Consider the following 26,098-nt stretch of genomic DNA (forward strand, 5'->3'; position numbering starts at 1 on the left):
TCAGTGGGCACAGTTACAGGTGCCGCAGAGTCTTAGAGCCGCCCAAGCAGAACGAGACCTTGCAGAGTAGGCATTCCAGTCTCTTCTCTGTATGGCTGAACAGAGAACAAATGAACAATGACTGCCTACCGGGTGCCCAGCGCAGTGTGAAGTCCTCCCCCCGCCCAGGTTCATTTCTACAACAAGCCTGTGGAAAGAGTCTAATTATTCCCACCAGGGGGGTGGAATCCAGGGCCCAAAGATGTGAAATCTTCCATTCGGGACACACTGGCATTTGCACCCAGGAAGTCCCTGTCCCTATGTTCCCTCTACCATCTCATTTCATTTCTAGCTTGTCCAGTTCTCAGCAACTTTCCTACCTTCTCTTGGGCTGTGTTTCTGGAGCCTCATGCATATGAGGGGTTCAGTAGAAAATTGTTGAATAAATGACTTGCTGTGGATAATTTTAACCCCATTTCTGCTGGTGTGACAATGAGCTAGGGAAGTATATGTGCTGTGGCAGTGGGGGTGGATACCTTTATTAACCTCTAAATATGGGTAAGGGAGGCCTAAGGTCCCAAAGGTGAAAACCCCCACTGGATGGCCCAGCCCCTCGACCACAGGCCATTCCCCCCAAAATGCCCTTTGTTGCCTGTGTCACCTCCTTCTTCCTCCTCTGTGCCTTCTTTTCTACCCCCCACTGGCATGACCCCATTTCCATCTTTATGAAGGAGTCCATACCTTCTTTGAGTTTCAGATGTCTCCTTCCCCATGAAGCAAGCTTTCTCCGAGACAGAATCTTACTTTGTTGCCTTGGGTAGAGTGCTGTGGTGTCATAGCTCACAGCAACCTCAAACTCTTGGGCTTCTCTCTCTTTCTTTCTTTTTTTGACAGAGTCTCACTCTGTTGCTCCAGGCTAGAGTGCTGTGGTGTCAGCTGACAGCAACCTCAAACAATCTTGCCTCACCCTCCTGAGTAGCTGGGACTATAGGTGCCCACTACAACTCTCAGCTAGTTTTCCTATTTTTAGGAGGGGGGGGTCTCACTCTTTCTCAGGCTGGTCTCGAACTTGTGAGCTCAATAATCTACCCACTACAGCCTCCCAGAGTGCTAGGATTACAGGCCTGAGCCACCATGCCCGGCCTGAAGTTTTCCTTGAGAAGTTTTCCTTGATACTTTAAGGGAAATTGATCTCTCCCATCTCTAATTTTTTTTTGTGCTTGTGCATCTCTTTGTTATGTTCTCGATTGCATTCTGCATTGTAACATGCCTTCTTGTGACTGCACGATTCCTTCCCTTTTAGACCATGAGCAACTAGATGCCCTGGGGGGCCTGTTTCATCTGGGCTTCATCCAGGGCCTCTGGCACCATGTTGCACATAACACTTGCAATAAATTGGGTGGAACTGATTTGGGGCAGAGTAGTAGTAATGGTCGGTATCGGGCTGGATTAGCCAAAGAACAGGGCCAGTTGGAAGGTGAGTCTCTACCAGCCTCCCTTCCCCCCGGTGTGGGCTGAAAGCAACCCTCTCCAGGGACTTCTCTGACCTCTGCTGACCGTCACTAGGGCTGTTTTTTCATTCTTTTGGATTGGGCTGAGAAAAACAGGAAGAATCATCAAGAGACAGAGCCTTCAGGGCCAACAAAGTTTTTGGTGATTCTTTTTACAGACACCAAAAGCTTTGTTTGTGCACTGTGACAAAGAGTGGGCTTTTCCTGCTGGCCCCCAGAAAAGCCTCTGCCAACCTCCAGGATCTATCCCAGGAGCCACGCCTAGCCTCCTTCCACAGATCCAGTCTCTGTTGTTTTCAATGCTTAAAAAACATACAGTTGGAGGGCTCCTCAGTTGTATCCATAGTCTCTCCCTGAGCGATCATCTGACCCCTTGCTACTCAAAGTATGGTCCATGAACCAGCGATGCTGGAGGTTTATTAGAAATGCAACTTCCAGCCCTTCCCAGCCCACTGATTCAGAATCTGCATCTTCGCAAGATCTCCAGGGAATTGCTATGCATGTTCAAGCTTGATCAGTGCTGCTTTAACCCATTAAACTATTTTTTTTTTAAATGAGAGATGCTATGTAAACATCCAAGGGGGAAACTGATTTGTTAACTAGGGGCAAGATTAATTTGGCTTAGCAAACATTTGCTGAAAACATGCTGTACACCCAGCCCTGTGCTAGGCATGGGGAAGCAAAGACGTTATCTATAAGGAAGAATTTAGACAGTGGGCTGCCTTTCTGGTTTTGCCAGTTCTGGGAAGCAGCATCCCAAGACTCTAATGATGAGGTAGAGCTTTATGCAATCCAGAAACTCATCTATCACAGGGGGAGAAAGAGGGAGGGGTCTCTCCCGAAATGAGGCAAACTTTCCAATGGACTATACATCTTTGATGGAGCAATGCAGGGTATATGGCAGGTGCAAAGAGCAGTGCTCTGCTCCGCTTGCCAAAGGTCGCATCTCTGCAGGTGATCATCCTGTTCTGTCCAGCCTGTGTTGTCTCTTTCTTCCTTGAATGGCTTCAGCATCGATTCAACATTAGCTTAAAGTAATCTTTAGAATCTGTGCTGATTTCTAAGGAAAGCTTTTGGTGTCCCTTATCCAGTCATCAGCCTGGTGACAGCAGTTCAGCTGCACTCTTGTTCATAATTCACACTCAGTGTCTGTGTCTGGGCTTCCGTTGGCCGCTGAGTTATTTCTGGGAGCTCAAGATCCTTCTGTTATTGTGGAGGTTTTAACCCTCTTTGCATGGAAGGAGTCACATACCTCTTTGTGTCTGAATTAAAAACGACTTATCCTCTTGGGGGAAAAAATGCTCTCCCACGACACATTTCTCTGCAACAATGCTTTTTTGCATTAGTAACTTGGGATGTCACTATTAAGATTTGTAAGAGATGGCTTGTGATCCTCTCCTCTTTACTAATTTTTATTGGTCTTGCAAGTCTTTTAATAACTACATCTTTAAAATACATTGCACTGCAATTTCCTAAAGCAAAAGAAAGTGATAAGAATTTCCAGCGGCATTACTCTTGGCAAAGTTAGAAGCAAGAATTAGGGATTCTACTAACCTCTACTGACCTTCAGGCTCTGTCTGTTAATGATTCTTCCTGTTTTTCCTAGCCCAATCCAATTTTTTGCATTTGCCAATTCAATTGCACCCAGAATGAGTACAATAGTCTTCTTAATAATAGAAAAAAGTAGCTGATTTTTGGTTGATTTCTTACTATATGCCCAGCACTATTACCATCTCATCAGTAGGGATTATATCATTGAATTACTATATATTACTATTATATAATGTTATGAGATGGGTAACACCCTGTTGAGATTGAGACACTGAGTGACTTAGTAAGCGGTAATGGCTGGACTTGCACTTGGCTGGGTGAACTCCAGAGCATGGGTTCATCTCTGCATTATGTTCAATGCAGCTTGCTCCTGGGATAGGATAGTCACTCTGGCTTTCAGTATTATGTTGCTGAAGATTTGTTTCCAGTAAGTCTTTTCTTATTAGGTCAGTATTTCAGTTGTGTATTGTTGCATAACAAATAGCGCCAAACATAGAGGCTTAAAATAATCAGTTGTCACCACTGTTGCCTAGCTGGATGGTTGTTTTGCTAGTCTTGCTTGGGGTCTCCCCTGGGGATATAGTCAGAAGGTGGCTGGGGCAGGAATGTCCACGATGTATCCATTAATATGTCTGGTGCCTTGAGGGGGTGGCCAGAAAGATGGGCTCAGCTGGTTTTCCAGGAAGGCTGAGCCTTTTCCCTCTCCACATGGTCTCTCTGTGTCGACTGCCCATCACTGTCTGGGATCAGACTTAATTCCTGGTAGCTCAGAGTGGAAAAGCAGAAGCTGCCACACCCCAGTGAGGATCAGGTTTAGAACGGGCACTGTCTCAGTTATTCCCTCTCTTTTTGGTTGTATCAAGTCACAGAGCCACCCCAGATTCAACATGGGAGTGAACTACTCCAGGACATGAGTGCTGGAGGCCTGGTTCTCTTGGTCTCAGGGTGGGAGACTATCCTATAGTGCTTGCCAGTGTGATCCACCTGGCATCTGATCATGGTTTGGCACCTGGTGTGGTTAGCTCCAGAGAAAATATATGGATTAAAACCCCAGGTATTGGGATTTTGTGATATGGGCTAATCTTAGAGGAGTTAGATGATATCTCAAAGTAGTTTTGATTTGCATTTCTCTGATGATTAAGAATGATGATCATTTTTTCTTTTTTTTTTTTTTGTAGAGACAGAGTTTCACTTTATTGCCCTCGGTAGAGTGCCGTGGCGTCACACGGCTCACAGCAACCTCCAACTCCTGGGCTTAGGCGATTCTCCTGCCTCAGCCTCCCGAGTAGCTGGAGGCGCCGCCACAACACCTGGCTATTTTTTGTTGCAGTTTGGCCGGGGCTGGGTTTGAACCCGCCACCCTCGGCATATGGGGCGGGCACCCTGCTCACCGAGCCACAGGCACCGCCGGATGATCATTTTTTCATATGTCTGTAGGCCGTGCACCTGTCTTCTTCAGAGAAGTTTCTCTTCAAGTCCCTCGCCCAGCCTGCGATGGGATCACTTGTTCTTTCCTTGCTTATACGTTTGAGCTCTCTGTGGATTCTGGTTATTAAACCTTTGTCAGAGACATAAGCTGCAAATATCTTCTCCCATTCTGAGAGCTGTCTGTTTGCTTTACTTACTGTGTTCTTGGCTGTGCAGAAGCTTTTTAGTTTGATCAGGTCCCAGTAGGGTATTTTTGAAGCTGCTTCAATTGCCCTGGGGGTCATCCTCATAAAATACTCGCCCACACTGATTTCTTCAAGAGTTTTCCCTGCAAGACCAGAAACGTTGGCGTGGATGTGGAAAAAAGAGAATACTTCTACACTGCTGGTGGGAATGCAAATTAATACATTCCTTTTGGAAAGATGTTTGGAGAACACTTAGATATCCAACAATAGATCTGCCATTCAATCCTGTAATTCCTCTACTAGGTATATACCAGAAGACCAAAAATCACATTATAACAATGATATTTGTACCAGAATGTTCATTGCATCCCAGTTCATAATTGCTAAGTCATAGAAAAAGCCCAAAGGCCCATCAATCCACGAATGGATTAATAAATTGTGGTATATGTACACCATGGAATATTATGCAGCCTTAAAGAAAGATGGAGATTTTACCTCTTTCATGTTTACATGGATGCAGCTGAACATATTCTTCTTAGTAAAGTATCTCAAGAATGGGAGAAAAAGTATCCAATGTACTCAGCCCTACTATGAAACTAATTTATGGCTTTCATATGAAAGCTATAACCCAGTTATAACCTAAGCATAGGGGAAGGGGGAGAAGGAGGGGAGGGAGGGGGGAGGATGGGCAGAGGGAGGGTCATTGGTGGGATTACACCTGCGGTGCATCTTGCAACGGTACATGTGAAACTTACTAAATGTAGAATATAAATGACTTAACACAATAACTAAGAAAATGCCAGGAAGGCTATGTTAACCAGTGTGATGAAAATATGTCAAATGGTCTATAAAACCAGTTTATGGTGCCCCATGATCGCATTAATGTACACAGCTATGATTTAATAATAAAAAGAGGAAAAAAATAAAACCCCACATATGTCATATTACCACTCTATGACTTTAGACAAGTTACTGAAATAGTTGTCAGCTTCTAGTTTTTACCCTAGATGAACTAGGAATCTGTTTGTATATCTACTTCCCCTCTCTCTCCCTCCCAACTTACTCACTAGGGTTCTCTGACTTCCTGGTGACTGTCTGTTAGTGAAAGGGGATGGTAAGTATAATTGTCACTATTATGAAATGAATAGTTAGCACCGTTCTAAGCACTTCATACACATGGACTCATTTACTCTTCTCAGAGGCCCCATGAAGTTGCTGCCATTATCCTTAGTGGCAGAGAAACTCAGCTCCCTAAGTTTCTGGCAATGCTGGGATGTGAAGCCAGGCAATACGATTCCCTAGTCCACGCTTTTAATCACACTCTGTTTCTCAGAGGCAGCTCTCTCCCAGGCCGCAGGACGGTGGTGAGTCATCCGTGAGATATTGTGAGCAAAGCGCTTGGTGCCTTGTGTGGCGTGCTGTGGATGCACAATTATCGCGGTGGTTTTGCAAACTCACAGTCTCATCATCCTCCTGAGAGACCCAGCTCATTGTCATCACCTCTTATTCCTCAGCTAACATGAGCACAAGCTGTTTGTTCTCATTTCTCTTTATGTGCTTCTATGCAATATTCCCATTTCAAATGTATTTGCGCCCATCTCAGATATAATTTGTTTCCTGGGTTTGCTTCCTGTGCGTAGCCAAGAGAGTCTAATACTTTCCTCCTCGGAAACAACTCTGGTGGAAACTCTGCATATGACTGTGGATTCAAATCCCCTCTCCTGAAAATGCCACTGATTATCAGGCCTGGACTCCAGTTCCCGAGGCCCCACTGCTCTGTCTGAGACCCACTGGGACACTCAGAATGCTATTACAGACTATAAACAACTCTGAAGATTCAGATTTTTCTATCCCTGTCTCTGGGCCCTTGGCTTTGGAGTGTTTCCTGACATTATAAATCTGTTTGTATCTCTGCATCCTCTCTTTCCTTCCCGACTTACTCACCAGGTTTTTTTTTTTTCTTCTCACTACAGAAAACTGGGCTTCCTCCTCCTCCCCCTCCTCCTCTCCACCTCCTCCTCCTCCTCCTCCTTTTATTAAATCATAAACATAGATCATGCATACATTAATGCATTTATGAGGTATAATGTGCTGATTTCATATAGAATTAGGAACATTTATATCACACTGGTTAATATATACTTCATCTCATTTACTTAATTATTATGTTAAGACATTTAGACTCTATACTAATATATCCGACATGTATCCTTGCATTATGCACCATAGGTGTGATCCTACCATTCTCCCTCCTTCCATCTGACCTCCCCTTTCCCCTCCCATCCCCCCTCCTCCCTCCTTCATCTTGAGCCATAGTTGTAATCTGTTCTTCATATGAAAATGTGAGTGATTGTAAATTGGCTTCATAATAGTACTGAGTACATTGGATATTTTTTCTTCCATTCTTGAGATACTTTACTAAGTAGTATATGTTCCAGCTCCATCTATGTAAACATAAAAGAGGTAAAGTCTTCATCTTTTTTAAGGCTGCATAATATTCCATGGCACACATATACCACAATTTGTTAATCCATTCATGGGTCGATGGGCACTTGGGCTTCTTCCATGACTTGGCTAGTATGAATTGAGATGCAATGAACACTCTGGTGCAAATATCTTTGTTATAAAGTGATTTTTCATCTTTTGGATATACCCCTAGTAGAGGAATTGCAGGATCAAACAGCAGGTCTATTTTTAGATCCCTGAGTATTCTCCATATTTCTTTCCAAAAGGGATGTATTAGCTTGTACTCCTACCAGCAGTGCAGAAATGTTCCCGTTCCTCCACATCCACACCAACATCTGTAGTCGTGGGACTTTGTTATGTGAGCCACTCTTACAGGAGTTAGATGGTATCTCAAAGTGGTTTTGATTTGTATTTCTCTGATGATTAAAGATAATGAAGTTCCTCAAAAATAAAATATTTATCCCTCAAAGGAAAAAAACAAAACAAAAAACAATAAAGATGATGAGCATTTTTTCATGCGTCTATAGGCCATGCACCTGTCTTCTTTAGAGAAGCTTCTATTCAAGTCTCTTGCCCACAATGAAATGGGATTACTTGTTCTTTTCTTAATAAGTTTGAGTTCTCTGTGGATTCTGGTTATCAAACCTTTGCCAGAAGCTTAACCTGAAAATATCCTCTCTCATTCTGAGGGCTGTCTGCTTGCTTTACTTACTGTGTTCTTGGCTGTGCAGAAGCTTTTTAGTTTGATCAGATCCCAGTAATGTAGTTTTGGTGTTGCTTCAATTGCCCGGGGGTCCTCCTCATAAAGTATTCTCCCAGGCTAATTTCTTCAAGTGTTTCCTCTGCACTCTCTCCAAGATTCTTTTTTTTTTTTTTTAGAGACAGAGTCTCACTTTGTCACCCTCAGTAGAGTGCTGTGGCATCACAGCTCACAGCAACCTTCAGCTCTTGGGCTTAGGCGATTCTCTTGGCTCAGCCTCCCAAATAGCTGGGACTACAGGTGCCTGCCACAAGGCCCAGCTATTTTTTTGTTGCAGTTTGGCCAGGGCTGGGTTTGAACCTGCCACCCTCGGTATATGGGGCCGGCGCTCTACTCACTGAGCCACAGGCGCCACCCCCCAAGAATCTTTATAGTTTCATGTCTTAAGTTTAAATCTTTTATCCAGTGAGAGGCAATTTTTGTTAACAGTGAAAGGTGTGGGTCCAGTTTCAGTCTTCTACGAGTCACCAGCCAATTCTCCCAGCACCATTTGTTAAATAGGGAATCTTTTCCCCAATTTACATTTTTGATAGGCTTATCAAAGATCAAATGACGATAAGTGTCTGGGTTCATCTTTTGGTTCTCAATTCTATTCCACACATCTACCTCTCTATTTTTGTGTCAATACCATGCTGTTTTGATCACTATAGGTTTATAGTATGAAGTCTGGTAGCGTGATTCCTCCTGATTTGTTTTTATTTATGAGTAATGTTTTGGCTATTCGAGGTTATTTCTGGTTCCATATAAAACGAAGTACTATTTTTTTCAGATCTTTAAAGTATGACGATGGTGCTTTGATCAAAATTTGTAAATTGCTTTGGATAATATAGACATTTTAACAACGTTGATTCTTACTAGCCATGAGCATGATATGTTTTTCCATTTGTTAATATCTTCAGCTATTTCTTTTCTCAGTTTCATAATTCTCTTTATAGAGCTCTTTCATGTCCTTTGTTAGGTAAGTTCCCAAATATTTCACCTTCTTTGGCACAACTGTAAAGGGAATAGAGTCCTTGACTGTTTTTTTGGCTTGACTATTATTGGTATATATAAAAGCTACTGATTTGTGAGTATTGATTTTGTATCCTGAGACATTACTATATTCCTTGATCATGTCTAAGAGTTTTTTTTCCTTTTTTTATTGTTAAATCATAGCTGTGTACATTAGTGCAATAGCCTGTACCCATTCTAAGAGGCACCATAGATGTGGCCCCATCCATTACCCTCCCTCCACCAAAACCTCCCCCCTCCCTTCCCCTTTCTTGGCCCTTTCCCCATAGTCTTGTGCTATAGTTGGGTTATAGTCTTCATGTGAAAGCTATAATTTAGCTTCATAGTAGGGCTGAGTACATTGGATACTTTTTCTTCCATTCCTGAGATACTTTGCTAAGAAGAATATGTTCCAGCTCCATCCATGTAAACATGAAAGAGGTAAAGTCTCCATCTTTCTTTAAGGCTGCATAGTATTCCATGGTATACATGTACCACAATTTGCTAGTCCATTCGTGGGTCGATGGGCACTTGGGCTTCTTTCATGACTTAGCAATTATGAATTGGGCTGCAATAAACATTCTGGTACAGATGTCTTTGTTATATTGTGACTTTTGGTCTTCTGGGTATAAACCTAGTAAAGGAAATATAGGATCGAATGGCAGGTCTATTTTTAGGTCTCTAAGTATTCTCCAAACATCCTTCCAGAAGGAACGTATTAGTGGGCATTCCCACCAGCAGTGTAGAAGTGTGCCCTTTCCTCCTCATCCACGCCAACATTTCTGGTTTTGGGATTTTGTTATGTGGGCTACTCTTACTGGGGTTAGGTGATATCTCAGAGTAGTTTTGATTTGCATTTCTCTGATGATTAAGGATGATGAGCTTTTTTTCATGTGTTTGTAGATTGTGCGTCGGTCTTCTTTAGAGAAGTTTCTCTTCAAGTCCCTTGCCCACCCTGAGATGGGGTCATGTGTTCTTTTTTTATTAATACGTTTGCGTTCTCTGTGGATTCTGGTTATTAGACCTTTATTGGAGGTATAACCTGCAAATATTTTCTCCCATTCTGAGGGCTGTCTGCTTGCTTTACTCACTATGTTCTTGGCTGTGCAGAAGCTTTTTAGTTTGATCAGGTCCCAGTAGTGTATTTTTGATACTGCTTCAATTGCCTGGGGAGTCCTCCTCATAAAATATTCACCCAGGCCGATTCCTTCAAGAGTTTTCCCTGCACTTTCTTCAAGTATTTTTATAGTTTCATGTCTTAAGTTTAAATCTTTTATCCAGTGAGAGTCTGGTTGAGTTCCTTGGCTTTTCCAGATATAAAATCATATCATCTGTGAAGACTCACCAGGGTTTTTTGACCTATTAATTGTTGACTGTCTGTTGGCTTTTTTTTTTTTTTTAAAATACAATTAAGACAGTCTTTCCACTGCTTGGGCCTGGCTGAGCATAGCTATAGCTGAAATAAAAATAAAAATTAGAAGTTATCCTTTGACTTCTCTCCCCATAGTTAATGTGAATGCATTGGCAAATCCCATTGTCTCTGCCTTCAAAATTTATCCTCAGATTATCTGTCCCCTGACTCGCCACTAAAACTGGGATCCCTATTAGAATGTCTTTTTTACTGGACTCATGCAGGAGGCCCCTCTTTGCTGTCCAAGTTTATACTCTTTTTCACCTTTTGAACATTTTCCATACAGTGTCTAGAGTGTTCTTGGGGGGAAAAAACATTTATATATATGTGTGTGTGTATCTATCTGCCTGTCTATATATCTATATCTATATCTATATCTATATCTATATCTATATCTATATATCTATATCTATATCTATATCTATAGAGACTGATTCACTCTATTGCCCAGGCTAGAGTACCATGTCTTCAGCCTAACTCACAGCAACCTCATACTCCTAGGTTCAAGTGATCCTCCTGCCTCAGCCTCCTGAATAACTGGGATCACAGATGCTCCCCACAATGCCCAAATGTCCAGATAATTTTTCTATTTTTAGGAGAGATCGGGTCTTGTTTTACTCAGGCTGGTCTCAAACTCCTGAGCTCAAGTGATCCTCCCTCCTTGAGCCCTCCTAGAGTGCCATGATTACAGGTGTCAGCCACCACCCCAGCCTTCAGGAAAATATCCTCAGATCCTGACATTCCTTGGTGGAGCCCCTCCTGTGGTTTCCCCCTGCATTTACACCAAATGTGAAGTCTGGGCAGGACTCATAGGAACTTCCTTGGTCTGGGGAGTTTGCTCTCACTCCCTGCCCATCCTCTTCATGCTGTATTTTTCATGCAGCTCTCGTCACTATCTGGAATTACTTATTTTCCTTGTTTATTGTCTAATCTCTCACCATGCCCAGCCCTCTCAATCCCACTCCTGCATAGAAAGGTTCCATGGGGCAGAGGGGTTAGCTTGCTCTTTGCCATCTACCCAGCACGTGAAGCACATGGCTAGCTTGTGGAGGAGGTGTGTGATGAATATTTTTTAGTGAATGGAGGCGTAAACTGCTTCTTCATGTGGAAATCTAACTCTTGGTCTGGTAGTCTTCCTATATTGACCATCGCCATAGTATTGGATTTTAATTTACAGATATAGGGGTTTCTTTTGAATGCTGGTTTGGCTGCAGGAATAGAATCCCCAGTTTTGTAAAAATCAGCCACATCATTACGTATTTCCCAAAACTTTATGCAATGTACTTGGGAATGACTCCATGAACTGAATGCAAAGCTAGAGGAGGAGGATGAGAAGGGACATGTGATATTATTTTTCTTATAACCCTGTCACAGTGGTGTCTGTCTCTCTGCGACCTCTGCCTTCCATGTTGGGGGTGGGGTGAGGACAGTGACCAGCAATATAGTACAACCCACATTGTTTCCTTAAGTAGCCTCTCAACCACCTTCTGTGGGCAGTAGCTTGTCCCCACCCATCTGGCAGACCTATCCTTGCAATGGAAATTTCTGGTGGACTTTCTGAAATCTGAATGCCACAGGCTAACTTCTCAGCTTGGTCCTAGTTTTTTCTGTTTCCTTACTTTTCATCACAATGAGTGTTTTCCATGAGGAGTTTCATTCCCTTCACAAAATTCACATTGCCTGTTTAGGTGTTCAAACATTTTTTTGTCTCAGCCCAAACTGATCCAAATCAGGTTCCTAAATGTCCTTATTGGTTTTTTTTTTTTTTTAAATCATAGCTGCATACATTAATGCAATAATAGGGTACAATGTGCTGGTTTTATATACAATTTGAAATATTTTCATTGAACTGGTTAACATAGCCTTCATGGGATTTTCTTAGTTATTGTGTTCAGACATTTTCCTTATTGGTTTTAAAGCAGTTTGAAAGTAGAAATGAAAAAGAAGAGAGAAAGAGAAAAAGTAAAAAGTTGGGGGCATTAAAAAACTGGAAAAGCTGACTGCTTCTAGATCAGAAACATAAGGTGTACAATTGGAAAGGGCTTTGGGCAACCAGATCCTCTAAAAATGTTCGGTTGAAGTAACTTAGCCAAGCAGAAATGAATGAGAATAAGAATGTGGCTTCCTCATCCATTGTTCTGGATAATTGCAAGGTTGCCATTAAGTGAAGAGAAAGAGGATGGAGGAAGAGAAAACAAAGCATCAAGGTAGGCTTCAAAACACTTTTTGGGAAGTGCTTTGTAAGTGAACTGAAATGTGGAAGCAAATAGAACAGAACTCCACCAAGTTTTTAAGGGAGATAAATTGCTAAGACTATGAACTTCAAGACCTAAAATGAGTTTCAGGTCAGCTTTCTTGCACCAACAGGAGACTGGTGGTAGAATCAGGGTAACACTGCAAGACTGTATGCTCCCCAATACCTACCATAGATATGTCCATGGTAGATAATGGGAAAAGGAGCTCCTCCAAAGGCATTAGAGGCCACAGACAGCAATGATCTCAGAAAGCAGAGTTAGAATCTAACATAAGACTCCCCCAACAGGGTTTCTGAATTGCTGTGGACCAGGACAGCTATCTGTGTTTTCCTGCTTTCCAACCAAGAGTTTTAATCGCTGTTGCTCTGTCCCTGTGCCACCACTGTATACGGGGAGTGTGAAGAGTAGTGGGTGAATGAGAAGCCCAGAGCCAAATAACTTTCTTTTTTAGCTTATAGGTAACTGGACCACCAGAAGACCCGATGGAGAGTACTGGATCATTGGTGATCTTGAGCTTTGCGTTGGATGTGGGGACAGAGTTAGGTAAGCATGGAGGAAGAGTGAAACAGATATGTGGTGACTGGTAGAGCAGACCGTGTTGGACTGGTGGGGTTGGTGAAGGTCCATCTCCTTTGCCTTCTAGGTGCACAGCTGCTGGACTCCCTTTGCTATTAATTGGAGTCATGGGATTGAGTTTTGGCAAGTGAAAAATGGCTGGAACTGATGTACAATCCTTCTAGGTTTGGCCTCCCCAAATCTCTCTTTAGGTCCTCCACACTACAGAAAATTCAGTGGAGGGCTCTGTGGCCCTAGGGATGGTAGAGTCACTCTATGGAAGGATCCTGGGTCCCTGAGTAGATGTGTGGAACAGAGCTTCTGACGTGCCCTGGGATGTGATATGAGGAGGAAATAAGCTGCTATTTTGTCACATAATGTGGTAGACAAATCTTTACTCTGCTTTTTTTTTTGTAGAGACAGAGTCTCACTTTATGGCCCTCGGTAGAGTGCTGTGGCCTCACACAACTCACAGCAACCTCCAACTCCTGGGCTTAAGCGATTCTCTTGCCTCAGCCTCCCGAGTATCTTTACTCTGTTTTGATCTGGGGACCATCTATTATCACAGTCAGCCAACCTTGACCAACGTAATCATCAAAGCTACATGCAATGAAACGTTCAGAATATGTGTTGGTTTTACTTATTACCTACCCTCAGGTTTTCTTTCACGGAGTAATAGAGGACTTTGTGGCTAACGTCTTACTTCTGATTGATACTGGATTTTTATTTAAATGTCACATATCACTCTTGTCCCCTGAAGTTACTTAACCATCAGATATTACCAACTATACTACTTATTAGCTATTAACCTGTCTGTGCCTCAGATCTCTCCTCTATAACACAAGTATAATAATAGCTTCTGTGAAAATTACGTAAATTAATCCACATATGGTGCTTAGCAAGTGCTCACGAAATGTTATATGATAATCACCATCATCATAGTCATCGTCAGTTGCTAGGTATATGCTGGACACTGGAGACAGCATTGAATGAGCTATATACAAGGGCTGGTCTTCCGTGAGATGTCTGCTTATTTCAGGAGCCTTATTTTGGATTTTGTACTTGTTCAGTGTGGTCTCTATTTGAAGAGAAGGAGTTTGCCTCCCTCTAATTTACTCCAGAGAACCCTGATTACCGCTGGGCCTGTTCTCTGTCTGAGTGTTCTCAGTCTGTGTTCCCTTTGTGCCTTTACTTGGTGAGCGCAGTATTTGGTTGTGTCCTGTGGCAACTAGAGTAGGAGGAATAGAGGGAGCTTAAAATACCTGTTGGTGGAAGGAATTGCTTCCTGCTTATAGCCCCTTTCTTCTTAGAGTATTGGAATAATAAAAGCAGGCACTGATTTTACCTACAGAAGCACGCTTTCTTCCTCTTTCTGTCCTTGTCCCCAAGGTATGTTGCCCGACTATCTCACTTCCGATGGCATGCTGGCCAAGCTTGCAAGACCCCAGGAGGTTTCGAATCCTTGCCCTTCTTTATTAACCTATGAGATCAGAGATGGAACTTACACCAAGGATGGCCTCACCCATCCCCCACAGCAAGCATCTTGATGCCAGGCTTACCTGCATGCCTGCAGCAGTGTCCTTTTGCCCATGCTGCTGGCACGGGCCATCTTCCTGGCACACGCTCTCTGGTGATGCTAACTAGGCATGCACACCCACTTGCCTTGGCATGTTTTATGAATGGCTCAAGATGCAAACATCAACATGTATAAGACATATGCTTTCTTCTTTGTGTAATTTCAGGCACCAAAATATGCCTACACACAGGGGTATGTGCATACAGACGCACGCGTATTCTTTTTTTTGCCTGGTAGAAATATGCTTCTGCGATGTTCCTTCTCCTCCCACGCATGCCCCTCCACGGCTGGCACATCTCCTAATTATTCCCATCCACTCCCTCCCCATAGACCTTTTGTGTGTGTATCTTGGCACACATTTCTCTCAGTTCCGCCTAGTTCCTCTCTCCCTCTCTCTCTCTTTCTCTGCTCCCCTCCTTCTCCCTCTTCTTCACAACTCTTCAGAAAATTTGTTAAACTATACATTCTTTATTATTCATGTACATTTGTGAAAAAAATTCTTCCCAGTTACAAAAGTGCATGGTTATAAAATGATCTCCATACAAAGGTTGGCATCTTTCCTTCACCCCATCCCTCCCTAAATCTTCCATCCCCAGACACTAGCCATTTGCAGGACAGCTCTTGGGAAAACTGAGAGCTCTGTGGGTCTCGCTTGCTACTTAGTGCTGTGGCAAATGTGAGAGTGATTTATAAAGGACCTTGTGACACGTCTCCTGTCTGTTCCCCTTGCCTCCTCCTGCAGTGGGGAAGACAAGTTTCTCTAGTTTGGGGAAGGTGTCCTTCTGAAGAATAGAGGAAAGGATTTCTCACTGGAAAAGATGTCAGCAAAGATACCTAGGGGGGAAAATGGGGACTATAGGTCTTTCCTGACAGTTGCAGAGGAAGGCCTGTCTTCATCTGTTCAAATTTCATATATTTACCTCTTGAAAGGAGCCAGGAAGCTCTGTAGCAACCAACTCTGGTACCTGTTGCTGCAAGTTTCTCTGGGAAGCCCTGCTGGACTGGACAATTAGAGACGAGGGTTTGTCTGAGGGTGACTAGGGGCAACTGGTCCAGAGTGCATGGCTGGGTATAAGGGGTTTTCTACAGAAAGATTTTCTTAGCCCAAACCCTGACTGCGATGGTCCTGTTGTTCACCTAAACTTTGGTATCTTCAGGCCCAGCATGAAGGAAGCTCCTGTAGTCAGGACAAGTCTCTGAGGGGGTAGAACAGAATAAAGGGGAACAGGGAGAAGTCAGGGTCTCATCAGGATGCCTCCGCCACTATTTTTTCTCTTTTTATATTCTCTGGGCAGCCAGCCCCACCTCAGACTTGGTGGGGTCCAACCTTAGTCTCTCAATAATATAGCAGCCAGACGGCTGAGTGGATTATAACAGAGAACTGAAACTTCATTCCAGAGAGATCTGCTCCACTTTGGCAGATGACCAGCATAAAAGGACCCTCACACACTGACATACAGACGCAGTGATACCACATCACACATGTGTCAACCACTTTGAAACAAACTGAATGAAGACTGTGGGAACACCATCATGGCTCTGTGGTCGCCAGGGATGAGGGAGCAATTCCAACCAGGATTGCTAGATTACTTCTAGAAGTTTGCTTCTGATAGTCTGAACAAGATGGTGGAGGTGGAGGGTGAAGAAGGAAATTCCTTGGCAGTAGGGTGGTTAAATATTTCCCTCATTGTGCTCTAATTAACTGAGGACCTTCTAACAGCTGGAGAAACATCTGTCCATTAAAAGCCATGTATCCTATTCAGAAAGATTTGCCACTAATGGAAATCAAACTGTCTTACTAGAAAGGACATTTGATCTCAAGGGGCATTTGGTGTCCCGTCTGGTTCTAATCCTATGCAATAAAAAGTAGGTATCTTAAAATATATTAACTATATTTCAGTAAACAATAGTCCCTAAGAGATCATGATAGATGAATATGGTGTCCCTCAGTGGCAAGGCTTCCTGTTTTGTCAGGACTATTAATTCTAAATGTTCCTCTCGGAGCATTTGGCTGTCAGCTGCGCTGGGAGAGATCAGCTCAAGCCTTCTATCCTTGGTTGTCATGGAAGACAGCAATGCAAAGTTCTACTTTGGATGTCACGGGGCAGGGCTCTGGCCCAGATGTTGTAAGCAAGGTTCAAGGGACACAAGGCTCAAGTACCTCAGGTCTAGCAAAGTTGCTGAAGTCTCTTTTGGTTGACTAGCTCAGGGAAGTAAGGGTTACTTCTTGGAAGAAGACGTGTAATCCTCCTTCATTCCTTTCAGGCCGGCCAGAGCACTGCTGGAGCTGGGGGCGAGGCAGGAAGCCTCTGTTGTATTTCTCCTCCCCACCATCCCAGCCAGTATGTCACACTGCACTTTGACGTTCTCCTCTCAGCTGCAGGGGTGCTCACCTACGGTTTCCTTGCTCCCTTGGTATCTAACATAACACAGCAGGGCCGAAATAGAAGTGGTTAACACCGCTTCCTCTCCTGCTTCTCCAAAATCTTATTTTTTACATGATTGACCCCATCACCACCTGTTCTAATGCTTTATTTACACACTGTAAAGCAGGGGTCTCTGTTCAGATGTTACCTGTGAGGCCTCTGGTTCAGAGGCTATGATTTGCTCCACCTAACATGAGCATAGCTAAATCTGCACAGCAGCAGGGTTTGACGGCCCTCTGTTTTGCTGATCTACCAGCACGTTCGTGGCTACTAAATTCCAGGGCCCTCCAAGGCATTCTCTTCCCCAGGCACTCAGAAAAGCACTGGGAAGCTGAGCTGAGCTGCAGCCTTGCCACATAGGCAGGTCAGAGCCAATCCTGAGCTTCCGTTTTCTCATCTGTGAAACAGGATTACTGACATTCCCCTTGCCCCCCACACAGGGTTGTGGAAAGTCAAGGAGAATGATGCAAAAGTGCTTTATAAACTATCCAATGCTCAACAGATGCAGGGAAGGTGACCACAACGCCGATGACACTGACGATGAAGATGAAGATGACGACAGTGGTGATTGTGCTTTGCACATAAAGTTCCTTGAGTTTTGACTGACTGATTAGACGCAGTTTCCCTGAATGCAGACGCCTATCCCCTTCCTTCTAGGGTTTACCCAGACAACCTTGGCTAAGTTGCTCAGCTCTCCATGATTAATTCATCTGTAAAGTGGGCGCAATTAAAAACCACCAGGCAGTGTTGCTATGAGGACTGAAACAGGTGAGTCAGCAGTGCCCCAGACGAGCGTATGGCACTTCTACAGCACTACCTAAATTTGAATTTGTAACTTAGAGGGAATCGTGATGTTCCCCAACTTGCACGCGCAGACTTTATCTTGTTCGGTGAGTGACACGTGATTTCAATTTCTCTTAATTGCCTTGTCTGTGAAAAGGGAGAGGCCATGTTCACCTCTGGAGACTGTGGAGTGTGTCAAAGGGAACTGTCGGTGGAGAGAGCTGCTCACAGTGCCCGGCACTGGTGAGTGCTCGGTAATTAATGGCTCCCTCACCCTTCGGCTTACACAGATGAGTTGCTTAGAAGAAAACACAAACCCTCCTACAGTCCTGACTGTGGCGGCTTTGTCCTCCTTCAGCCCTGGGTACTGCCAGGCTATGGGTTTGTGCTCACAGTGCACTTTCCTGGGGAGAGCACCATGCAAGAACAGTCACATGACTGGGTTCCCAGGGTGGCAGGGCTCTTGTGCCAGTTTGCTGGACTTCCTGCCTCTCTCTGCCAAAGCCATGGAGGTGTCCATCCTCAGCCTGCTGCCAGGGGCCTCACCAGCAGGCTATGGCTGGTGGGCAGCTCCTGGGAGGTGGTCTCGCCAAGCAGCTGCTGGTGGAAAGAGGCCAGGGGGATGGCATGAAGGTGCCCTCAGTCCCTGGAGGCAGTGGTTGGCAGTGCTGAGGGTTGACAGTTTGGGCTATTGACAGTTTGGGTTAACTTGCTGAGGACAACCACACGCCTTCTATGCACTTAAGAGACGAGGAAATGTTCACTATTTTTCACACACCGTGCACAATCTGGCCTCCCTCTGTCATTTTTGGATGCCCTTCTTTGTCTACAGGGTAAAGTAGACATTTTTTGATGACCCAGCTCACACATCACTCCATTCCTGTAATGCTCTTGGACTTTGCTGGACACAGCTGATGGTCGCCTCTCTGGGCTTCCATAGCGATGTGCTCAGAGTGCCCATATACCTACCGTCTTACTGTGAACAGATTTTAGTAGATCTTTCTCCTCTACCAGAGGTGCACGTCTCGAGGGCTGGGTCTGGGTCAATTCCTCTGACACTCCCAGTTCTGTCTGACATGCGTGGTGCCTGGCTCAAAGCAGTTGTTCACACAACTTAGTTCACACTAAGTTAGTTTCTAGACTTTGCTTGGGCCACAAGTGAGACAGCCAGGGCACCGTGGAACCAGAGCGGGCAGTCAGGGAGGGATCCAGTGGTTAGTGGCAGCAGCTATGGGCAGCACGGGGGTGGGGGAACGGGAGGCCCCCACCCCTGTCAGATCTCTTCCTCTTCACTGGCCTTGCTCCAACGGTGGCAGCAGTTGGCTGTGATGCCCAGGAGGAAGTTGGTGGCCACGGAGGCGATGGAGACCACGAATCCCACAAATGCGATGAATAGGTAATCGTCCAAGCTCAGGGTCAGGTGGCAGGCCTTGAAGCTCTCCTCGGTGAGTGAGAAGAGCGGGGCACCCTCGACTTCAGGGGGGCCCCGGCACTCAGCCAGCTGAGAGTCTGCAACACAGAACCAGGGAGGGTGAGGCTCCGGGGCTGGGGGAGGAGCTCCCCACCCCTCCCGAGAGAAAGGAAGAAAGGAGTTTTTTCATGTGCCAAAAATTTTACTGTTCTTTAGTTTTCTCAATAGACCTAAGGCAAGCATCTTTATGTTTATTTTTACAAATGTGAAAATCACTGCATAAAGAGTTTAGCAATTTGCCAAATGTCCTACAGCCACTAGCCGTGGTAGATCTAGGGCTTTCGTGGGCCGACACTGAAGTCCTTACAATGGTCTCCCCACTGGTCTCTGGCTTCTGCCTTAAACCATTCAACCTGCTGATCCTTTCAAACCTCAAGCGCTGTCACATCACTGTGCCTGACACCCTGCTGTGGCTTCTTCCTGCCTTTGCACAGAGCAAAAGCCAAGGGCCTTGCCTGGAGATGGGAGACTCTTTCCCACCTCTTCCACTTTGCTCCAGCCATGCTGCCTCCTGGTCATTCTTCCATGACCCCAGGCAAGCCCCCTTTGGAGGTGGGCAGGGGGTGCTTCCGTACTTGATCCCATGTGAGGCAGCATCTCCCCTAAATCTCTGCACAGCTCAGACCCCCGCTTCCTGTGGGACTTTGCTCAATACCACCTTAGTGGTCACAGCCTTCCCTGTGACTCTATAAATAGCACACCTCCTTCCAGGATCCCCATCTTACCTACTCTGCTTTACTTTTCTCTGTAGTATTTTTTATTGTCTGTCTTCTCTCCTGGAATATAAGCTTCTCCTGCAGTATCCTTAGCAAGAGAACAGCATCTTGTCCATAGTAAACCCTCAATGAATCTTTGTTAAATGAGTACTGGACATCGTCCAGCTCCAAAGTGTTGGGTCTTTCTACGACCTGTGTGGCTTTTCTAGAGACACAGAACACAGAGTTAAGGGTATGGATTCTGGAGCTACCGGTCTGTGCTCAAATCCCCACCTTCACTTGTCACTAGTTGTGTGACTACAGATATGCTATTTAACCCCCCTGCATATAGGCGTCTTCATCTGTCAAATGAGGATAATTGTAACATGACCTCATGGGGTTGTAGTGAGGATTCAGTGAGTTAACACATGTAAATTATATGTTCCTGGTCCATGCTAAGCACTCTGGGAGCTGTTTTTATTATTGTTGGTTGGCTTCTCTGGACAGGTCATTGGTGGGGGGGGGGTCAGCTCTGCACTCAGGCTTCTGTAGGTTGGGGCTGTCCCCCGGTTGGTTACTGTTCTCTCCAGCATCTTTCCAGGGTCCCTTTTATAAATGCATGGTGTTGTCAATGTTCTCATCTCACTCTGCCTTGGAAGTAAGTGGCAGCAGGTGACAGTTCTGCCACTCAGTGCCAGGCACTAGCTTTAGAGCTACCAGTGGTTCCTTCCTCAGTTTAGTTGATAAATATTAATCAAGCTTTTTGTTAGATAAGTCTTTTTTTTTTTGCCTTTCTGGCTCTCATGTTCTGCCTCTATAGGAAGGAAATAATCCAACTAAATTGTCTAAGAGGTCAATGTCAAGAAGTTTTCTGGTGAATGAATACCTGGTGTTTAAATGCCAGGTATTCATTCTGCAAAGAGGGGCAAAGAATCAAATGATGGGTTTGGATGGACCTTTCTGAGAAATGGCTGAGCATCATTATCCTTAGAAGTGAGGGGCCAGAAGGAGTGTACAACCTTGCCCCAGTCACAGGCTGGGAGGTCTCTGCAGGCTGTGAGCCTAGGAATCGAGACCCTTCCCAAGCTGGGACCAGGTCCAGGGCTCCCCATGTGCTGCTGAACTCTGATGTCTATGGTGTATGTGAAGGGGGTAGTGGTGTGGGAAATGGGGAACTGGGGATGTGGGGACCCATCAGAGGAGCCCCCGAGGGCAATTGGCTGGGACTGCGCAGGATCCAGGATGGAAGGTGGGGGGCTGACAACACTCTCTGGTAAGTCTGAGCACCAGTCTTATAGCCATGTTGTATCCCAAGGGCTGGCTTCAGTCTCTTTTTGTGTGAATTTTTCCAAAGCAAGGATAATGGTGAGAATCTCATTAAAAAAAGGGGGAAGCAGCAGAGAAAGGCCTAGAGGGAGGAGCATAGCCTCATCTGCCTACACTAGCAGGGTTTTTCTGCAGCAGGATGCACTCTGGTGAGCATGGCCTGGTGTCAAATGTGCCTTTGGGCTCTGCCTGTGGCCTGCTTGCTCTCTCACTGTGGGCCTGTGGACAGCCACTGTTCCTTTTCGGACAAGTGTCTCGCCCATACTGATGTGTGAGGCTGCTCTAACGGGATCTTGAACCCATATTCTGCTCTCTGGGAGTCCAGGCTTCTTCTGCAGGTCAGCAGGGACCTCAGAAGTCACTGGGTGCTATGGCACCTCAGTTCCCGGAGTTTCCTTTCTGTCGCAAACGCATAGGAGAAGGAGGGCAGGAGGCCAGCAGGGGTTGGGCAGGTGGGGAGATTGTTCCAGGCAGCCTCTCCTCCTGCCTCCACCATCGCCCCATATCAGTCCCTAGTTATTTTGGTCCCAGAAAACCTCCTCCCACAGCTCTGTGGAAACACTAGAATCGTGACCCACAGCCCCCCCAAACTATTTTGGTCTTGGGCTCCCCACTCATCTCTCTGCTCCCTCCTGCCTCACTCAGCGTGTACTGAGTCTGGGTTCTGGGGAAGCCCTTGGGTGGTCCTCCCAGCGGTGCCACTGCTAGGCCCTAGTGCCCTGGACCGGAGCCCTAACACAGGAGACCTAGCAACTGGGGCCACACATCTGAGCATTGCCTGCCTCTGAGTCAGGCTCGGACAACACTGGGTGGGGACAGGGCCCATCAGACCTGTGTGATTTGGGCTCCCTCAGGCCCTGGCCCACCCTCCAGTTGGGATTGGCTGGTTGAGTTGCCATATCTTAGTCCTCCCAGCTCCTCACTGTGGGCCCAAACTTGGCACTACTCTGCTGAGTCCTTGTGGCCAGCCCAGAACTCCAGAAGTATTTGTTTGTCCAGGAGACAGCCAAGGACAGGCAGACTGCCAGGGCTTGAATCCCGATTTCATCACTCAGCAGCAGGTGACTTTGGGCAAGCTACTGAACCTCTCTGCACCTCAGTTTCCTCTTCTGTAGAGTGGCAATCTCATTAGGGTTCTTCTGAGGATAAGATAAAATATGGAATGTGGAATAGTGCCTGGCATAGAGTAAGTACTAACATGGTGTTAGCTATTACTGTGTAAATGGGAGTTTTCCAACACGTAGAACCCTTAAAAAGCAGCCTGGTCGAGTAGAACAGGGCTTGAAAGTCAAATAAATCTGCGTTTTATCCATGACTCTGCTACAGTCTAAGGGAGTCACTCTGGGCAAGTCCTTGCATTGCTCTAAATCTTACTTTCTTCACCTGTAAAATGGGGATGATAAAAATGGGAGATAAAAAGTAAGTATGCTGAGTTCTTAGGTCCTGGTGAAAGTGCAATCTACTCAACATACAATTGGCTGTTCTCTCCTGTTAACTATCTGTCTGCCTCATTCATTTATAAGCACCACAGTGGCAAGGAACTTACCTTTCAGAAATAAATGGGTCCCCAGGGCCTAGAATGCATTGCAAGGATCTGACAAATACTTTTTTGACTAAAAAAGCTGGTGTACAATAAGGCCAGCCCAGATCAGGGCATGAAGCAGGCACTCCAGAGCCCTTCTCTATCCCTCTTCTTTGGAGACTTTGCTTTGAACGCTCGGAGCCCTCCCTTACCTGCGGTGCAGCGCTGGATCCGGTTCCGAAGCCATTTCAGCAGGGGCTCCATGGTGCAGCCACACACCCAGGGGTTGCCGCCGATCTGCAGGGTCACCAACCCGGGCAGGCCCTCGAGGGCCTCGAGGCTGAGGAAGGCCAGGCCCCCGAAGCTCAAGTCCAGGTCTCGGAGCTGCACGAGGCCCTGGAAGGCCTGGGGGTGCACCCTCCGCAGCCACGGGTTGTGGCTCAGGTCGATGCGCACCAGCCCGTGGGCCTCCTGGAACATGTCGGCCGGCACGTGGCTGAGGTTGTTGTAGCTCAGATCCAGGTGTGCCAAGCGCTTGGCGTGGAGGAAGAGGCCCCGGGGCAGCTCTATCAAGGAGTTGTTACGCAAATCCAGCACCCGGAGCTCCATGTAGCACGTGAGGTAGCCGGGCGGCACCGCTGCGATGCGGTTGTGCGCCAGGCTGAGGTTACGGGTGTCCATGGGCAGGTCCGGGGGGACGGAGAATAGGCGCTGGCTGCTGCAGTCCACCACCTGGTTACGGCACGTGCAGAGGACCGGGCAGCTGCTGCTGCCTTCCGAGGGCATCACCCCAGACACCAAGAGAAGGGAGATCAGCAGCATGGCTAGGTGGGGGGGCCCAGGCCAGGGAAGCTGTGCCCAGGTGTCACCCATTTTAGGCAGCTGGCGGCAGCCGCGCTGAAGGGAGCCCATGGGGACTGTGTCCATGGAATGCAGTCAGTGACATGGGAAGGCAGCTACATCAGGGGCCTGAGCCCTTGAAGGTGGGGCTTCTGAGCGCCTGGCGTCATGGCTCAAGCCCTTCCTGGAGCCTCTGTGCACCAAAGGGCTTCCTGAGCTCCCCGAGAAGTCCCCCTCTGGAGCCCAGGGGGCTAGGAACCCAGGCGAAGTCCCCCAGGGTTTAAAATGATGATCAAAACTTGAGAAAGGGAGGGGACAAGGATGGGGCTGGACTGGCTGCCAGCAGGCCCTGGAAGGCTTCCTGCAGATCCGTTGTGTCCCTCCCAGTCATGCCTGCTGGGCGCTTCCTCTCCCTGCTATGTCTGAGAGACAGGAGGGAGGCGCTGAGGGAGATGAAAGGTGCCCTTTAAAGGTCCTGGCACTTCTTCTGAGAAAACTTAAGCCTTGCCTCAAGTCTGGGACTGATTAGGAAGCCAGGGTTGCACCTGGGTCTCCAGCGTTCAAGGTCTCAGAGGCCATTTCTCCTGGTGGCCCAGTGGGCTTGAGTCCAAAGGGGCCCATGAAAGGTGTTTTGGGAAGGCAGCCTGAAAGGAACTGAGTCTCCTCCATGGGGCTCCCAGAATCTCAGGAGTCCTTAGCCTCAGTGGCTGCTAGAATCCCCAGTGGGGGTCTTTGTTCTCCAGGGAGGGGAGGATCCCAAGTGGCACCTGCTGTCTAGGCCTCCAAGGATGAAAACAGTCTGGGTCCTGAGGTACAGGCTGGGGGTCAGCTGGAAGAGCTTTGGCTACTTCCCAAGCCAGCATCTCCTTCAGCACAGCTCTGCATTCATTCAGCAGGTCGGGGCCGAACTTGCCCTGTTAATAAACAAAGCACTCACAGAAAGTGGCTGCTCCACCACTTGGGCCCCTCACCCACGTCCCGGTTCCATCTCTCTCTCTCCTCCTCCTTCCTTCTTTGCCCTCAACCACAAAGCTCTCTGCTTGCTGTCTCTCAGGTGTGGGCCACAGTGGGCTCAGACCCCGGCCTCACACTATTGTCACCCACGAATCCTCCCCAGCCCGGCCTGTGCCATCCTTGTGGGTTTCTGTCCTGGGCTAGATGGCATTTTCTCCTTCTCCTCAAAGCCTCACCCCCATCAGCACCAAACACCCCACTCTTGAACATCTCCCCAAGAAAAATCTTCATATACACTCAAGCCCTTGGCACACCTCTCTTTCAAAGACTCTGAGTGCTCCTGTCTCTCTCACCCCCCCCACACATATATACCCCATTTTTCTGTAACTCCCCCATATTTTGCCCTGCCCTGGATGCAGGCCTCCCCAGTTCTCTCTCCAGCTGCCTTCTGCACTAGCACTCCTGCAGAGCCCCCTCCCCAGCTTGCCCCACCCTCTGTCACCCCCCCACACACACTCCCTGATCCCATCATCCTTTTCTGCAAACAGCTGCTCTCTCCTGCCCCCAGCTCGAGCCCACGCCCAGACTTGGCCAGGCAGAGGGACAGGAGGAGCAGTGCCACGCCCGGAGCCTCAGCTCACCGTGCACTCGCACACTCTGTGGCCCCTCTCCTGTCTCCTGCCCACCTGCTGTCTTCACTTGTCCTCCCCTCACCCCTTGGTCTGCCACTGCCTCTCTCCCCACTGCTTCAGCCTCAATCCCGCCTACTGGGAAATTACCCCAGCTCCCCTTCATTCAGACTCATTTTCCTGAGCCCCCAGGTACCCTCTACGCCCCCACAGGTCTTCATGAGCCTACTCACTCGGTTCCAAGGACACAGCCATCAATCTGCGGCAGACACGGGTCTCCCTCCCTCATCCTGGAATCCCGCTCCATCCGTGCTTGCTTCAGAGCAGATTGCCTCCCCGGTTCTTCCCCTCCCCCGGCCTCTCCTCCTCCATGTCTCCTGCATCCCAGGCCAGCATCTTCCGTGGCTTCCCGTCCTGTGATCCCTGCGCTCTTTCTTTTACCCAAAAGGGGAATCAGAGAGAGAGGATGCTTGAAGAAAGTTCACAGAATCAGAATGCTCCTTTCTGAAACTCAGCCGGTGCTGAGACTGCAGGGGTATGTGGCTTCCGCCAGAGCCAGGTCTTCCCCTCCCTCCCCCTCCCTCCCTCTCTTTCCCTCCCTTCATCCCTCTCCCTCCTCTCTCCCTTTTTCACTCCCCTTTTTTTTCCTCGAGGGCCAGGTACTGACGTTTCACTGTCTCTTAGCAACTGCCTCCACATCTCTGAGCAACAGGAGAACTGGCTATCGACCCCACCACTACAGGAGTGGAAGGAAGGATGCCCTTGGCAGAATTCATGTCCACTCA

General features: G+C 46.9%; 1 protein-coding gene across 1 annotated transcript; it reads right to left on the reverse strand.

Moving 5' to 3' along the window:
* Window positions 1-18,337: 18,337 nt before the first annotated feature.
* Window positions 18,338-25,765, reverse strand: LRRC55 (leucine rich repeat containing 55). The gene is made up of 3 exons (XM_053561424.1): window positions 25,547-25,765; window positions 23,103-24,644; window positions 18,338-19,385 (listed from the first exon to the last, which is right to left on the reverse strand). Exons 2-3 carry the CDS (start codon window positions 23,815-23,817, stop codon window positions 19,150-19,152), a joined length of 951 nt encoding a protein of 316 aa, XP_053417399.1. The 5' UTR covers window positions 23,818-24,644; window positions 25,547-25,765; the 3' UTR covers window positions 18,338-19,149.
* Between the last annotated feature and the right edge of the window lie 333 nt (window positions 25,766-26,098).

This window comes from Nycticebus coucang, chromosome 14 (assembly GCF_027406575.1).
Source record: "Nycticebus coucang isolate mNycCou1 chromosome 14, mNycCou1.pri, whole genome shotgun sequence".
NCBI classification, from domain to species: Eukaryota; Metazoa; Chordata; class Mammalia; order Primates; family Lorisidae; genus Nycticebus; species Nycticebus coucang.